The following is a 16,859-nucleotide window of genomic DNA, read 5'->3' as shown; positions in this document are numbered from 1 at the left end:
TTGCGATAGTACAGTCATTTTTAAAGAATTGACCTATGTAAGCATCCAGAGCAGGGGTGTCAAACACAATCGTTACGAGGGCCAGATATGACCTAAATGTCACTTGGTTGGGCCAAGCCATGCCTTGCCAGCCCAGATAGAGAGTGGGGATATGTGTGACTGCCTCAGCTGGTTTATGGGCTGGATAAGAGCTCTCAAGGGGCTGAATCCGGCCCACGGGCCTTATGTTTGATACCCCCAATCTAGAGTTATCATAGTTTGTTTCCCTCTGGCTGAAGGATGAGAAATATGGACAGTCTGCATATCAGTGGCTTTGTGTGACTTGTGCTGTCTTGGTAGGCTGCTGCTTTCTGGCTTCGAGTCCAGACAAAGAGGGGAAAGGAACTGAGGCTCGGCACTAAGAACACTTGGTTGTGATGTAGATGGTCCCATGTTCAGTCCCCGGCATCTATGCTTTAAAGAATGTAGAGTGCCATGGGTTAGGAAATGCCTTTCCCTGAGAGTCTGGAGCATTGCTGCCAGTCAAAGTAGACAATACTGGTATTTGGACCAGTGGTTTGACTTGGTCTGAAACAGTATCATATGTGGTGATTGGCGTCCCTGGTGAGAGTTTTTAAACCAAAGCACTAGATTGAATCATAAATAAGTCAGAAGGCTGTAAATTAAAGTTTTGGTGCAACTTCAGGATCGTAGTCCATTTGGTTGCATATATTACTAGTGATAGGAAATGGGGGCATGAGGTTTAGTATCAACAATTGTGCTTGAGCTCAGATCATGCCCCCATAAAGCTGGTTTGTGTATGTGAGGCAGGATCTTGATTTCTTTTCCATGTATAGCGTGGAGAAACCTTCAGCATAAGCTGGGCTGTACACAAACGTAGCTTGTAGCACCCAGTGGTCACGAATCACTTGTTTCATTTTTATGTGGCGTTAGACTCACCTGTTGCAGTCTAGCAATTTTGGGATTGTTAAATGCAGTTCTTCAAACAAGTCCTGATAATGACCGGTTATATTTTGGTCAATGGAATTTAGCTTCTCTCCCAAGTATTTGTGTGGTTAAAAAAACAAAAACCCTCAGCTACTCCATCAACTGAGCTGAATGTCGAGGAGGAGGATTTACATGTTCTGGAATATATGGAGGATTCTTCTGGCAGTCTATACTTAGCCGAACATACCTGAAGGCCTGGTTCTGCAAGCCAGCAGGTCCTGATGGTAGCACTGGATCACACCAGGCTGCCATGTACATGCCCCAGGACTGGGTTCCTATACTAATTGAGTGGTGGTTATCAGTGCTTCTCCAGGCTCTGCCATGTACAGTGCATTGATGCTCAAAAAGGGCACTTACACCCACTGGCTTTTCTGCACTTCATCCTGAGTATGTTTCAGTATAATATCTGTATTATATTTACAGCAAATCAGTACAACGTAGAGTGTTCTTGAGTCTGCTTTCCTTATTGCTTGGGTTTCTTTCTGATTTTTTTCACCCCCTTATCTAGGTTCCTTTATTTTGTCTATTTAGTGTCTTTTTTGGTACTTTCCCCTCTCTGCTGTAGAACGACGACACGGTTCAATGTGTAAACCTTCCCCGTCTCCAGCTTCTCCATCCTGCAATTCCCGGGCATCACTAATACAGATGAAATCGAAATCGTGTATCGGCGGCCATAACCTTGTCAGCAACAACTCAAAGCCATTCAAAACGCCCAAAGACAATCTACTTACCTCCAATAGCAAACAGCACATGGTCTTTTCTTCAAAGGTATCAAGGGATAAGCCTTGGTAAGTTGCTATTGTAGCACTTGATTGATTCCCTTAGCATTCCTTACATAGATTTCCTGGTTCTTTGTATGTAAATAATGGATCTCTTCTCAAGCTGAAATGCAGGGTAAATACATTTCCAAAAATACATTATCCTAAATAGGAAACTGTGCCACACAATGGTATCTCCTTCAGGATTGTGGTGATCAATATGAAACTAGGATAAGTGTGGCTTAGAGGCTGTGGCCTTATTTTAAATAAAGCAAAGTGCTTTAAAAATTCTGTTGAATTTTGTAGCTGCATCAGTTTCTGCTGGTTGGTGTGCTCTAAGCTGTTCTGATTTTAGTGAGATGGATGTTTAGGTCAGCGTGTGCCCTTCCACTCTGCTGAGCAAAATGTGAAGCCGTCTGCCTGCCTCTGACTTAAGTTTTGTTGGAGGGAGACTCCTTATGCTAGAGGAGTGTCCTCTAAGCTTAGAGTAGGATCCATGCCATTACGTTTAGGACTGCAGCATTAAAGTGTAACATTCTGCAAAGCCTGATTTAGAAGTTGCTTTCAAATCTGTGGGAGTTAATTTTAACTAAATGTGAATATCTGTGCTTGTTCGCACTGTTGCTTTGAATTTATTTTAATGGAAGGTAGGAAAGGAGTGGATTGTTTTCTTGCTTTTCACAATAAAACTGAAGCAGGAGGGCAAGAAGCAAACTTTCTTTTATGTAGGAAAGTAACTTGCATTCTGACATTGCACCTGTGGTGACACAGGCCCCGCTCGGCCATCCCAAAAATTCCTGTGTCCGCAGCATTGGTGGTTGCAGGTTGCTGGTGCATGCTGTAAGCAAGTATTTAGTGTATCTGCCCTGCTAACTTCCATCAATATAGACATTAGGTTTGTAGAGCTTAAATCCATCAAGGAGGTTATATATGGATTTAAAAGCTTTTTGTTTTTAAGTCAAAATTGTATTTGTTCATTGCTGCCACTCTAATTGGAATGTGAGTGAGGGAGCACAAAATCATGACAAGATGCGAGGGAAAGAGATCTGGCACCAGATCATAATCCCTTGATTGATGCTGTTAATGACCATTATTCACAGCGAGTTGCATAATGCGGCTGATCTTGGTAGCCAAGTCAAAATTTCTAGCAGGCCGTTGCTATCTAATCCCACCACCATACGATAATTGGACTGTATCCAAACTGTGTTTATAGATGTGGATGGGTGGGTGAGCATTTTATTCTACTGAGGTCCTTCAAAAACTGCATATGACAAGGTAGGAGTGCTAACCTCCAGGTGGGGAATTACAACTGATCTCCAGACTGTTCCCAAACTTTGCTGTCTCTCCAGGCAATGGCCCCAGATCTCCTAAGCCTATGACAAGGTCAGCCCTTGTTTCTCATTGATTTGACTGATCCTCTTTTAAAGCCAGCTAAAGTGGTGGGGTTGCCATCTCTTCGGACTGTGCCAGTGAGTTCCACAAGTCAGCTGCTCTTTGTGCAAAATCTGTGCTTTCCTTTGTATGTACTTAGATAACTTCTTCCACTTCAAAAAGCTGGATATAATTGCTGTGGAGCTCAACCTCACACATAGGCACTGCTGGAGAGGGAACAACAAAAACTGAACTATAAATGAACCCCTGTACTGAGGGGGTAGTTGCAAACCCAAGTGGCACTGGCAAGGGTTCCAGGAGGGATGCCCCCACACACACTTCCATCAGTCCGCTTCAGGCTGTCCACAGGTGAAGGCTTTCCCCTCCCCAGTCCCATTAAGGCAAATGCTGCAGCAAGACTCCCCTCCCCTGGCTGGGAGTTGTACAGAAGGGATGATGGGAGAGAAACAACCACTAAGCTGGCGAGGTTGCTGTGGTGCCCGGTGGAACCAGATGCAAACAGTTGGAGCCCAAGCAGTGCCTGCCTGCCTACCTTGACCACTGTGCCCCGCCCCCCCACACTCACAGCGCTTCTGCTACATTGGCTGGCTTGCCTCCCTCCACACCCAGAGCTGCCATTGTTGGGCAAGCACTACACTAATGCTTCTTAAGCAGCCGACAGTAGAGAGGGTCATCCTTCCTTCCTCTGTTAATGCTTTCTTCTGTGACCGCTGTGTCTCAAGAAAGACATCACAGAATTGGAAGAAGTACAGAAGAGGGAAACCAAGATGATTAAAGGGTTGGAGCACCTTCCCTATGAGGAAAGGTTGGAGAGTCAGGAACTTTGTAAAATTATGCACAGGGTAGAGAGAGTGGAAAGACAGAACTTTTTTTCCTTCTCCCCAACTTGAGGGCATCCAGTGAAGTTAATGGGCAGTAGATTCAGGCTGGTCAAAAAGTAATACTTCTTTACACAGTGAGTGATTACAATGTGGAAATCGCTGCAGAGGATGTAGTGATTGCCATGGGCATAGATGGTTTTAAGGGGGGATCAGACAGATTCATGGAAGAAAGGTCTGTTGGTGGCTACTAGCCATGGTGACTAAAGGAAACCTCTGAATCCCGTTGACAGGTGGCAACATCAGGAGAAAGCCTCAGTCTCTGTGCCCTGTTGTTGGTCCTCCAGAGGAACTGGTTGGCCACTGTGTAAGACAAGGGCTCTGGCCTAGATGGACTGCTGGTCTGATCCAGCAGGGCTGTTCTTATGTTCTTATGACCTTTTTTTAGCCACCTGCTTGCTTTGTTAAGTGTGTAGGGGTTAGAATGTTCACTTGCTCAAGATATTTAGGAACTTTTTTAATATCCTAGAGGGGAAGAGATTTGGTGGGAGAGGATATTTCCCAATTTTAACTGTTCTCTACCCCAATGATTCTTTATAGGTTACCAGCTTGTTCAAACATAATTAAGAGGTATTTCTAAAATCATAAAGTCAATTACAGGTCAGATGATGATGCACGTCTCTCTGTATACTACAGTTTTATCCTGTCAGGTAGAGTTGCCGACTACAAGTGGGGAAATGCTGGAGTTTTGGGGGGTGGAGCCTGGGGGTGGGCTTTGGGGAGGGGAGGAGCCTCAGCAGGGTGTAATGCCATAGAGTCCGCCCTCTAAAGCACCCATCTTCTCCAGGGGAACTGATGATCTCTGTAGTCTGGAGATCAGTTGTAATTCTGGGGGACCCCCATCCCCCCATGGAGGCTGGAAACCCTACTGCCAGGGTAGCCTATATAATTCTCCCCTACTCTGCTGCATTTTATCCTCACAACAGCCCTGGGAGAGAGGCTGAGGAGTAAGCCCAAGGTCACTTACGGGGCTACCCTAAGCAGAATTACATCCTTCTGAGCCCCAATGACTTCAGTGGGCTTAGAACAGTGTAACCCTGTTTAGGATTCCACTGCTAGTAATCCTCATGGCTGAACAAGGCTTTAAACCCAGGCCTCGCCAGTCCTTTTCTAACTCATGAACACATGAAGCTGCCTTATACTGAATCAGACCCTTGGTCCATCAAAGTCAGTATTGTCAGACTGGCAGCGGCTGAGAATGTTTGTAAGTTGTTTTAGGTGCCATTGTTTTTTAGGCTGTTTTCATTAAATATTGGTTTTTATTGAGCTCTAAATTTTTACTGTTGTGCCCATAGTTTATTAATTATTCTGAGCCCTGCTTCAGTGGGGGAAGGTGGTGTGTGTGTATTGGATGTGTGTTTACCAGGATGACACAACATTTTAAAATTTTTAACTGTATTAAATATGCATTATATACAAAAATATACCGTAATGTAGCATACGTATAAGCGTATCATAATAACATATATTTCCTATAACAATTCATATTTAATATTTATTAAAATATAAAAGAAACATCAAATGTTCTTGCTAGGTTAAGGTTACTTTAGAGCTTCTTTTCATTTGGCCATAAGGACAAATGAAGGTATAACAATGGAATAAAAGGATAGTCTTAATCGAAAACCTTTCTTGCTTTCTTGATCCTATGAACTCCTATTTTGTCTCTCTGTTTTAAATTGCTGCTCATGTGATATAAAGTACATTTGTTAGACATATGAGAGGTTACCATCCCTAACACTTCAGATTATATCATTCATGCATGCATTTTAGCACTCATGTTCAAGATGGTACAAGCAGTTCGGTTGAGTTAATCACCATCACTCTCTGAACTGGCAGATGGCATCTACAAGTCAAAATTATATCTTTGCATATCTAATACATTTGGCTTCATTTCGAAAACAACTGCCATCAACAAGAAGCATTTACTGTGGAGTGTAACCAGTTGACTGCATTGGAAAAGCGTCCTAAGTGTGCACAGGTGCTCCCATGCGCAGATCAAGGTATTGCAGGAACGCCTTCCCTCCCATTATCTTCTGCTGCCTTGGGAACTCCTGCCAAGGTTCCTGAGAGTATCTTATGGAGTACCTCAGGGAGTGCTTTTGAAGGGGGAGCTCCAGAGATGTCATTTAGACCCTTAGATCCTAGCTGATACCTTCAAATAAAGAATACTATTATTGTGTGTGTTAAGTGCTGTCAAGTCGCTTCTGACCTATGGCAACCCTATGAATTAATGACCTCCAAAATGTCCTATAATAGCTTTGCTCACATCTGCAAACTGAGCGCCATGGTTTCTTTGATTTGCTGTCCTACTGTTGAATATTTTTGTGTGATATCTAATACTGCCAATATTTCCCACCCAGCTGGCTAGTTCTGTGATCCTTTGCAAAGTTCCTCCAGTCTAAACCCATCTATTTTCAATGGACTTAGGCTGGAGAAACCCTGCATAGGATTATTACTTTATTGTGTTTTTATCTATGGTCTACCTTTCTTGCTAAGACTCAAAGCGGATTACATACTGTAAGTCAAATATAATCAACAGGATGAATAGTACACTAAGGTTTGGACTACAGAAATTCGAAAACAAACAAATCTCAAACAGAGCTGAAACAAAGCAGGAGCTGTTAAACATGATACTTTAAGTGGTGTAGAACTACCTAGACGGGAGCTTACTTACGGTGATAGATAACAATACAGTAGTATAGTCCACAGTCTCTGTCCCTTTACCAGTGCAACTTTCTGACCATTTCATTACAGTACAGTCCTATTTAACCTGTACAAAAAGCCCTCTGGAATAATTCCACCTTGCATTGTTTGCATGGTTTGTGGAAAGTCCAGGAGAGTGGGAGCCCTCGTGACCTCATCAGGTATGCCATTCCATAAAGTGGGGGCCACAACAGGGAATGCACAGGTATGGGCGCTTATCGATTTTGCCCATTTGCAGGATGGTCCCTACAGAAGGCCCTGCTGGTATGAACAATGCTGTTGTGGTGAAGGCATAGGGAGAGAGGCAGTCCTGCAGATATAAGGGACCATGGGCCTTGTATGTGGCAGTGTTACTCTCTGGGGGGTGGGAACTAGTCTATGGTGCCTGTGCACACAAACAGACATCCAACTGCCCCCAAAGCTAATTTAGGCAATGAAGCAACAATACAATTGGCTGTTTAAACCAGCCATTTTGTTCCTTTTGAAATGAGTGAAGGCATCTGTGGTGGATGGACTGCATGCCTAGTAGCAGGGCCAGCAGGAAGTGGCCATTCCTCAGGGGCTGGTATTAAAAGGAAGTAAATAATTATATTTGTTTTGCCACAGAAGGTGGCTGCCTCTTGCAGCTCCAAAGATCAGACTTTCCTTGCAAACCCTATAAGGAGCCCTCTTGCTCTGCTGTATTTCCCCCCTTCACTTCTTTCTTTTCCTTTATCTTTGACTGAATGATGAATATTGGACTTAGGAACCATCTGTCCCTTGCTCTCTTTCAGCAGCTCCTTTCTTCCATTCAAGCAAGCGGAGGAGGAGGAGGCAACCCACAGCATGTGGGTAATAGGGATTGTTCTTGTCTAGGAGCAGCACTTGAGAAGTAGATGTCTCCTGCCCTCTGCCCAATTAGAGTTGGCAGAAGTTGCCCTGGTATTCAGCTGCTGCTGATCTTTCTTCCTGTCACATTCCATAGGCAAAGCATGGAGTTAGCAACAGCTGTTGTTGCTCATTGTTTTGTGGTGGTGTTAGATGGAAGTTTGTGTTTGGTTGTCTGCGTTGGAGGAGCAATGGTTGCAGTGGTAAAGGGAATAGCTTCACTTTCTACTGTACCTATTCCTTCCCCTGCATGTCTGCGCTAGAGCTGTGGCTGCTTTGCTTTCCAAGAGATGCTTCAGTCCAATTTCATTTATATAAGAAGAGAGAGCCATTTTCAGGAGACTGTGTTATTTATTTGTATTGCTAATTAGTCACATTCTCCATTAAATATGCTTAAGACAGCTTGCAACAAGATCAGTTTTATCATTCTTTTTTTCTTGTTTCATGTTTATGGTTTGACTTTCAATGAAGAAAAGAGTGAATACCCTCATGTAGGCCCCCCACTACCCCATCTCCAAAGAAAAAGCCCCTGCCCATCTCTCAAACCTTATCCTGAGCAAAATATTGTCGAAGGCTTTCACGGTCAGAGTTCATTGGTTCTTGTAAGTTATCCGAGCTGTGTAACCGTGGTCTTGGAATGTTCTTTCCTGACGTTTCGCCAGCAACTGTGGCAGGCATCAGGAAAGAAAATTCCAAGACCACGGTTACACAGCCTGGATAACCTACAAGAACTTATCCTGAGCCTCTGAAAAGAACATCCACCTTCTATCAAAAACTGTCCAAGGCTTCGTGCCGGAGGTGGGGGCACTTTGCTGTCTTGTGGAGTATTGAGAAGGAAAGGACGTCCTTCCCGGAGACTTCCCTCTTCCCTGTGAGGAACAAGAATGTAGTTCTTAAATGCTGCAGTTCTGAGCTAACAAGAGTGCTTCTGATTGGGATGAGGGAATAGAAAAAAAATTGTGTGTGTATGTGTATGTCCTCATTTGTTCTCTTTGATACCAGGTAGTATGGTTGAGTGGCTCTCACTGGGGGCAATGACAAGCATGCCTGTCTGCAGACAAAGTCAGGGTTTCTGCATAGGTGAGGGGCTTCCTAAGTATACAGAAAAATATTAGTTTGGAAGCCCCACCACCTGTGACCTTATGAGGACTGAGCATCCTCTGAAACAGTGAAAAATAAAGGTTAAAAATGGGGAGGTGACCAGACCTGTTTCTGGAATTTGGGGAGAAATATGGGTTTCCCAGCTGGTTATCCCCAAACACATCCTCATATTTTTCATGGTTCCCAGCTTGTGTATATTACAGTTGTAATGTATAGGAATGAAGGACAGGTTCTTTGAAGACCAGATTGGATATTCATTCATGTCCTTAATTTGTTCAGAAAAGGTTCACTGTATGAATGATGCATGTTTCTATAATGTCATTATGTAGCTTCTTGCACAGGTCTAGGAAGCCCCGCAGGACTAGGAACCCTTAACTAAACAACAGCTTTGAAAACCAGGTTTAGATCAGTTTAAATATGTATAACCTGTTTCTCAATCAAAAATATGAATACTGGGTTGGATACAAGTTGAGCTTGTGAAAATAAGAGCCATTCCATTGATCACGCATATGCCCCAAATACACTTTTTCAGTAGCAACTTTACCAGGCTCTTTTTAATCCGGCTGTATCTTGTACCCTTTCACTGAATTTATTAAGTTAGGTTATTGAAATTGTTTCCCTCCTCTGGATGGGGGAGTGAGTCTTCTTGCAAATAATTAACAGTGGGTAGCCGTGTTAGTCTGTCTGCAGTAGTAGAAAAGAGCAAGAGTCCAGTAGCACCTTAAAGACTACAAAAATATTTTCTGGCAGGGTATGAGCTTTCGTGAGCCACAGCTCACTTCTTCAGATACAGCTAGAATGTGAATCCATCTGTCTTTAAGTAGAGGAGAGTGAATTCAGACAAGCATTAGTATATAAATGTTAACAGTATGTAAATGTGAATAGCAGGCGTGATGGGATTAGGTGTGGTATGCAGAAGAGTCTGATGTCCAGGGGAGAGATGGGTGTGGAGAAATCAGCATTGGTAATGAGCCATGAATTCAAGGTCTTTATTCAGCCCAACCTTGCTCTTTTCTACTTCTTGCAAATAATACTGTTCTCATAGTTCATGCCAGTGTATGTGGGCCAAGTCTCCTAAATGATCTCTTTACAAGTGCAGTATAAGCTTGAAGTAGAAGGGGATGGGTTTGCTGTTGACAGTAAGCACTGAAATATTGGCATAATCAGACTTGGGCATAATCAGTGCTTGGCAAGGAAAGGCAGAAACAAACCTCACACTGGGCTGACTGTTCTGCTAAGTGTGCTGTGGATTATGGGTCTGGCTAATGCATAAGCTTCCGAAAGCTCTCTGACAAGTTCTCTTGTGGAGTCTTTGAAAATTCTACAGTTTGGAACATGGTGAATATTCCTTCTTATCATGTGACAGAGGGAGCAACCGTTACCTTTCCAACTGTAAAGAAATTAAAATACTGGTAAACACACAGCAGCAGTAATGTTTCAGTCATGGAAGAGTTCAGATGGGGAATCGGTGTGACTTGGAAACCGATGCTTACATCTACGTGAGAACTGTCAAGATGTGGGGCCCCAATATCTTCAGTGTATGAGCACTTCTCCTTCTCACAGTAGAAATGAGATTGCCTAAAAATGCCTAAATGCAGCTGAGGTAGGAAGAACAAAAATATATAAGAATTGGTAAAGGCATGGTAGCCGAGGCAGTAAAGTGTAATGGTTGCATTTATAATAAAACTAATCTGCATGGTTGTTTTAAAAAATTCCCGTTCAGGTTTACCTGTATGGCCTTATGCCAACCGTTACATTCACAGTGCAATCATATGCAGAGTTACTCCAATTTAAACCAATTGGCTTCAACAGTCTAAACCAATGGGCTTAGACTGGAGTAACTGGATAGTATTGCACTCATGATGTGTCCCATGAGTTTGGGCAAAACAAGTTATCAGAAGAGTCCTTTGTCAGGACTCACAAAATAACTGCAAAACTTTATGCAGAATTTCAGGATTCACTGGTTAGTAAGTCTGTAATTTAAAGTATGGAGATATTTGTCTAAAATATTTGGGTGAAAAATGCCCGTCAGGGTAGAAACTCTTCACTTGTCTAGTTTCTACTCCGACGGGCAATTTTCACCCATGACACTCTTCCCTCATCTGTATTGGAAATGTAAATAACTGTCTACAGCTTGTTCTGGTTGCAGCTAACTAATACGGGTACCCCTCTAGCATTGGCTAAAGTGTACATTGAGTTTATTCATGTTATTTATTGAAAATATTTATATCCCACATTTTCACTGTGCTGTCTACATGCTATAGGTTGATTCCAGGTGTAGTGTAGACTGATATCATACCAAATATGGAAGATCACAAGACTGTATACAGTATGGAAAAAGAATAGTGTGGTGCAGAAAATATATGTTGACGATTTTTTCCTTTGGTATTTCAGTGTTCCTGTAGTCAGTCTAGAGAAAATCCCTAACCTGGTGAAGGCAGATGGTGCCAATGTTAAAATGAACTCTGCAACCACTACCACCATCACCACCTCCTCAGCTTCATCATCTGCCACACCTGCTCCAACCTTGGTTAAATCTGCTTTGACATCTAAATCAGTGCCACCATCACCAGAAAAGATTTTGAACGGCAAAGGAGTCCTCGCTCCATCAATAGACAAGAAGCACCAGAATGGCACTAAAAACAGTAACAAGCCTTACAAGAGACTTTCAGGTAAGCAGCTGTCACAGCATGACTCTGAATGAGATCCTCTTCGTCTTCATTTAGTAGTTTTCTGTCGCTAAGGAATTCAGCATATTGCCATACTGTTTAGTGACTGTATCCCTCTCCTCACTATGTCCAACCCATGAATAGGATATCCAGGTTATATAAGCTTAACTGGCCCCTGATCCTAAATTCATGGTCTATCCTCCTTAACTTGGAAGTGAGAACAAGAACTGTGTCTCATCATAGAGTCTGAGGCACAAAATGATCAGACGTGGTTTACCATTGCCTTCTGCGTATTAATAACCAGGATTAGCTGAAGTGTCACTGCTCTTGTCTATGAAAGATCCTCCTCTAGTGTCACCTTCCTCTACAGCTGCTACCCAGTAGCTACCTTTCAAACGATTCCTCCCTCCACGTCACCTTTGGAATTCTCCGTTATCTTCTGCTGATGTGATCGTCGATTCCTGAATGAGATGGATGCATCTTAGTCTGGTGACTCAGTTTTGACCATTCTGCTTTGGGTGACTTTGGTAGAGTTTAGACATTTGACAGAATCTAAACTAAGGACAGTATTGCTCTCAGCTTCATTGATACACTCAAACCACCTTACCACATTAAGTTGTGTATTGAAGAGACTGTGTACTGAAGAGAGAGGGTCTGTGGATGGAGTTGCCATTAGTTGGTTGTGACTTGACAGCAGATTCTTCTGCCAGAGCTTCTTTAAACCATGGGACTTCAATCCTATCCTCCTTTTTATGCTTGGGGAAGGGACTTCCACCCGCAGAAGAGACGGAAGGCAATTTTTTACAATCTCCACACACCCCTCAGACCCCCACTTCATCCCCTCCCATGCTATTTCTTGGGCTTCGCTGAAGCTCCCCAAGGGCACTTCAGGGAGAGGAAGGATGGGGAAAGTACTCCATCTATTGAAGCTCTGCTCACACTAGATAAGAACCACCCCATTTAATGTGTTAGTCATATAATGACATCTGTCAAGTCTATCTGATATTTTAAAAGAATGGTCTAAAATTTGAATGAGTGAAATGAGACAATCATGTATGTAGCACAATTGGTTTGCAACGGTGAAAAATGCCCCTTCTGTTTCTCTTGTTGCAAGGTAAGTGCCCCATTTAGTGTCTCATCAGTCAGCATTCCCTTCATGTGACCCAACATGCCCATGCTGTAACAAATTTAAAAGAAAAACGAGTTAGAAAGTTTAAAAGGAAAAAAAAGCAAAGTTTTGCCTTGCCTGTTGCATATATTTTACTCTGAGTGAACAGAATTAAAAGTGGATATCTGGCCCATTACCTTAGACTAGATATGATTTGATAAGGGATACCTGTGGTGTTAGGGGGGCACATTTGGAATTTTGAGAGGGGAGGGTGAGCACCCCCTTAAAATGGCTTCCTTGGGGGGTACAGCCAAACTCAGGAGGAAGAATCAAACAGAATACCTCACTCCTCCTGGGAAGCAGGAAATCCTGAAGGGGTATAGAATCACACACTGACTAAGGAAAGCCCAGTTGCTTACCAGTCCTCCTCATCCTTCAGTGGAAAGCTTTAATTTTAATGAGGGAAGCCAATTACAAGCCCTGACTTTCAGTGGCCCCACCCACTTTCTGGACAGCTCGGCAGGCACAGTGGGGAACCCTGCCTTAGCACATTTGCACTATGAGGCAGAATAACCTTTCTAAAGAAGGTACAACCCTTTTAGGTTTTTGTTCTGATCCGCAACCTTACTGCATCTTCAGTTTCATTCATGGGATTGTATCATATTAATCTCTGTTCATCATATTTATTTTATACAGAAAGAGAGTTTGACCCAAATAAACACTGTGGAGTATTGGATCCTGAGACAAAGAAGCCCTGCACAAGATCACTCACCTGCAAGGTAGCTTTGGTTCTTTTTTGAAATAGGTGATGCTAGGCTGTATTTGAAATTCTTTTTTTTTTTTTTTTACTAATGCTAGTTGGAGTAGCCGTTCTTCTGATGGATATGTTTACCTAGCAGTGAGTTGTCCAATATTAGACCAAATGGAGAATTTTGCATAATTATTATTCAGAAACTCAAAGTAAAGGCATAACAAGATGGACCAGAGACAGACAAACTTTATAGCATCTTGTGATTGCAGGCTACCAGAGGATTGGTATTCCCTTAACAGCAGTGTCTTCCCTAAAGCAGAGTGCAATAAATCACCTTAAATACTGCCAGTTTAACAAAGAATCACAAAAGGGAATTGGCTCTGCTGGTTTTGCCATCCCAGACAGCGAAAGTGTGGGATGCCCAAGGGCACAAGTGGAGTTGGAAGGCGCCTTCTCCTATTCACTCCAGCTCCAGGTAGCAGTGGCGTGGGTGAGATGGGACTGCACACTTTCTCCTGATTCGCAGAATATGCCTGCCGTTACCTCCTCTGTGGTGACCCTTCCGCTTTAGTTCCCTGCTCAGCTGCTTGGGTCAATTGGACAGTGAACCAGCCCTGATGACACAATGGACTCCATGGTCTTTTTCACATTTCCAGGGAACTCTTACTATGCAAATATCAATATTTAGAATTCATATACTGCTTTTACAAGAGTGCTTACTCTGATTCTTGCCAAATTGTTTTAGTATCCCCAATTACAGACTGGGGAGGGTATGGCACTGAAGCTCCCCCAACCCTGGTGATCCCCGGACTGAGCTGAGATTCAAAGTTGCCTTCTCTGTTCATTGCTAATGCTTAGCGGTTAAGAAAAACACCTTTCAAGCTGCAGATATTGCTGGGTTGCAGCTTTCAAGCTGCAGATATTACTGAAGTTGTGATGATTCTGGAGGAGCAGTGCTAATAAGGCATCAATGACAGGCTTCTCTGTTGTCCCCGTGGCTAGCAGTTCAGGGCTAATTTCAGTCATATGTAAGTGCCTTCATAGTTAATGGGCCACAGTATATGGGGCACTATCCTCTATTAAATATATCATTTTCAGAGGTTTACATTCGGAGTGGGAAGAGAGGATGAGGGATACAGGTGCTCCTGAACAGATTGTCAGGTGTGTTCCTGAATGAAACATTTTTCTTCAGTGAAGTGTGGCCTTCCTAAAGCTGCTGCTTAGCTAATTACGAAGAACATGGTAGGCACAGCGCTGTCCTCCCCTTCCTGGTTTACAAGTCATGGGAGAACCATGCACCCCACTTTAAGTGAACAGAGCACTGGAACACCCTTCTTTATAACAAGCAGGATAAATAAAATATCGATGCATTATGGGAAAATATTGATAGAGATGTCCAGCATTTTGGGAATCCCATGTGCCCTGCTCTGCTAACTTAATAAACAAAACTTCCTTGCTGCTTGCAGGGGAAAAGAACCCCATTAAATTTTATTTCCTAGCAAGAGGAGTATTGTCAGAGCTTGCTTATAATCCATCTATGTAGCAGTAATTGAATGTATTCTGCACAGATGATGATAAGTATTACAATTGTATACTTATATAGTCCGTGTTTCTCACTGAGAATCAAGGCAGATTGCACAATTAAACACTGCAATAAAAACAGTACAAAACATAAAATGCACAGCGAATAAAACTGGATTATAAAATTAGAATAGTACGCTAAAAGCAGTATTATATGTTCAATAAGACAGTATTATACAAACTAATGCAACAGAGCAAATAAACCAGTGTAATACATACAGGGAACAAAGCCATAAAAACTACTATTCAGACCCTAACTACAGCATTTCCCCCTATTATAAATACACCCTCCTGAACAATTATGTTTTACTCATGCTGTAGAAAGATGAAAGTAATTAAAATATGAGAGGCATTTCTTGAAAAAGATCACTTCATATGAAAACTTGAAATCTGTTATGAGAACCACAATTGCCAGAATAATGGTATAAAGTATTTGAAATATATAATTTGTTGAAATGCATAAACATAGAAAATTTGCCTCCTTAAATCAATTATTGCAGGTTTTCCAGTCTTCTCAAATTGCAGGGTGTGGTGAACATGTTTTGGGCATACTATTAGTGGGATATATGGTGCTTTAGGGAAAAAAATAAGTAAACAATTCCAAATTGTTTACCGTATATAACCGTGTATAAGCCGACCCGCGTATAAGCCGAGGTGCCTAATTTCTCCCCAAAAATGGGGAAAAATTAGGCACCCGCGTATAAGCCGAGGGTCGGCTTATGACCCATCCCCCCCCGCAGGCTTACCTGACAGGGCTCCTGGCGGTGGGAAGCGGCGGAAGAGGCCTCTCCCGGCCGGGAGAAGGCGGCGGGGGCGGCGGAGCGCCCTCCCTGCGGCCCCAGGGGGCCTCTGGAAGCCTCTCCCGGCCGGGAGAAGGCGGCGGGGGCGGCGGAGCGCCCTCCCCGCGGCCGCAGAGGGCCTCTAGAGGCTTCTCCCAGCAGAGAAAAGATGGCGGCGGTAAGTTCCCCCCTCCCTCCTCCCTCCTCCCTCCCCCCTGTACCGTATTGACCCGCGTATAAGCCGAGGCCGGCTTTTTCAGCCCTTTTTTGGGGCTGAAAAACTCGGCTTATACGCGAGTATATACGGTATGTTAGTCTGGACCAGCAAAATATAATGGGAGTCCAGTGGCATCTTAAATACTAACAAATGTATATTCTGACATATGCTTTCTTCAGTCAAAACTTCCATCATTGGATGCCCTTCAGTGCCACCAGATCCCCATTTTATTTTAGTAAGGAGACAGTTTTCAGTATTATCTCCAAAATTATGTTTCATTAAACAGTACTGAGAGCCAGTGTTGTGTAGTGGTTGGAGTGTTGGACTGGCGTCTGGGAGACCTGGGTTCAAATCCCCACTCTGCTGTGGAAGCTTCCTGGGTGATCTTGGGCCCGTCACATGCTCTCAGCCTAACCTACCTCACAGGGTTGTTGTGAGGATAAAGTAGAGAAAGGGAGAATGTTGAAAGCCACTTTAGTTCTCCCTTGGGGAGACATGTGGGGTAAATACATAAATGAAATTTTAAAGTTATAGGACTGATGAATTAGCCAATATCAAATAAATTTTGGAATGACAATTTCCTATTGTCATGGCAAGAAATACTTTAGGTGGCTGTTCTGTTAAGCTCTTAAATTAATATTTTTTAAACCAGAAAACGAATAATGATTCTTATATGTACACACACATACTAACGCTATAAACGACCTGTTTTTAAGACTCATTCACTGAATCATCGGCGAGCAGTTCCAGGCCGCAAGAAACAGTTTGACATCCTTCTAGCAGAACACAAAGCCCGATCCCGGGAAAAAGAAGTAGCAAAAGATAAGGAACATCCACAGTCTGTAAGGGAAATGCATCAGAGCCAACCTGTACCAGCACAAGACTCTCTATCAGGAGCTTCAGTAAACTCTGGGCAAGAACCCAAAGGGACATCGCCTGCAAAATCTAGACCGCCCAATTCAGTATTTCCTAGGTGAGTGGTCTGTCCAGGCACAGAGTTCTGGAAGGCCAGGACTGCTATCAGACACACCTGGAGTGTTACCTGATTTTGTTTTTTGCATTCTGCTT

The 16,859-nt window shown here is 43.1% G+C and overlaps 1 protein-coding gene across 1 annotated transcript in view; it reads left to right on the top strand.

The window, feature by feature from the left end:
• The window catches only part of ATXN7L1 (ataxin 7 like 1), a 74,252-nt gene that overhangs the window by 46,566 nt on the left and 10,827 nt on the right, over positions 1-16,859 (top strand). The window contains exons 4-7 of the mRNA XM_056846476.1: positions 1,553-1,775; positions 11,081-11,358; positions 13,160-13,242; positions 16,508-16,764. Of these exons, the coding sequence (XP_056702454.1) occupies positions 1,553-1,775; positions 11,081-11,358; positions 13,160-13,242; positions 16,508-16,764 (841 nt within the window). The remainder of the gene's footprint in view (positions 1-1,552; positions 1,776-11,080; positions 11,359-13,159; positions 13,243-16,507; positions 16,765-16,859) is intronic.

The sequence above is a fragment of the Euleptes europaea genome, chromosome 3 (genome assembly GCF_029931775.1).
Source record: "Euleptes europaea isolate rEulEur1 chromosome 3, rEulEur1.hap1, whole genome shotgun sequence".
NCBI classification, from domain to species: Eukaryota; Metazoa; Chordata; class Lepidosauria; order Squamata; family Sphaerodactylidae; genus Euleptes; species Euleptes europaea.
This window is presented reverse-complemented; position numbering and strand designations above follow the sequence as displayed.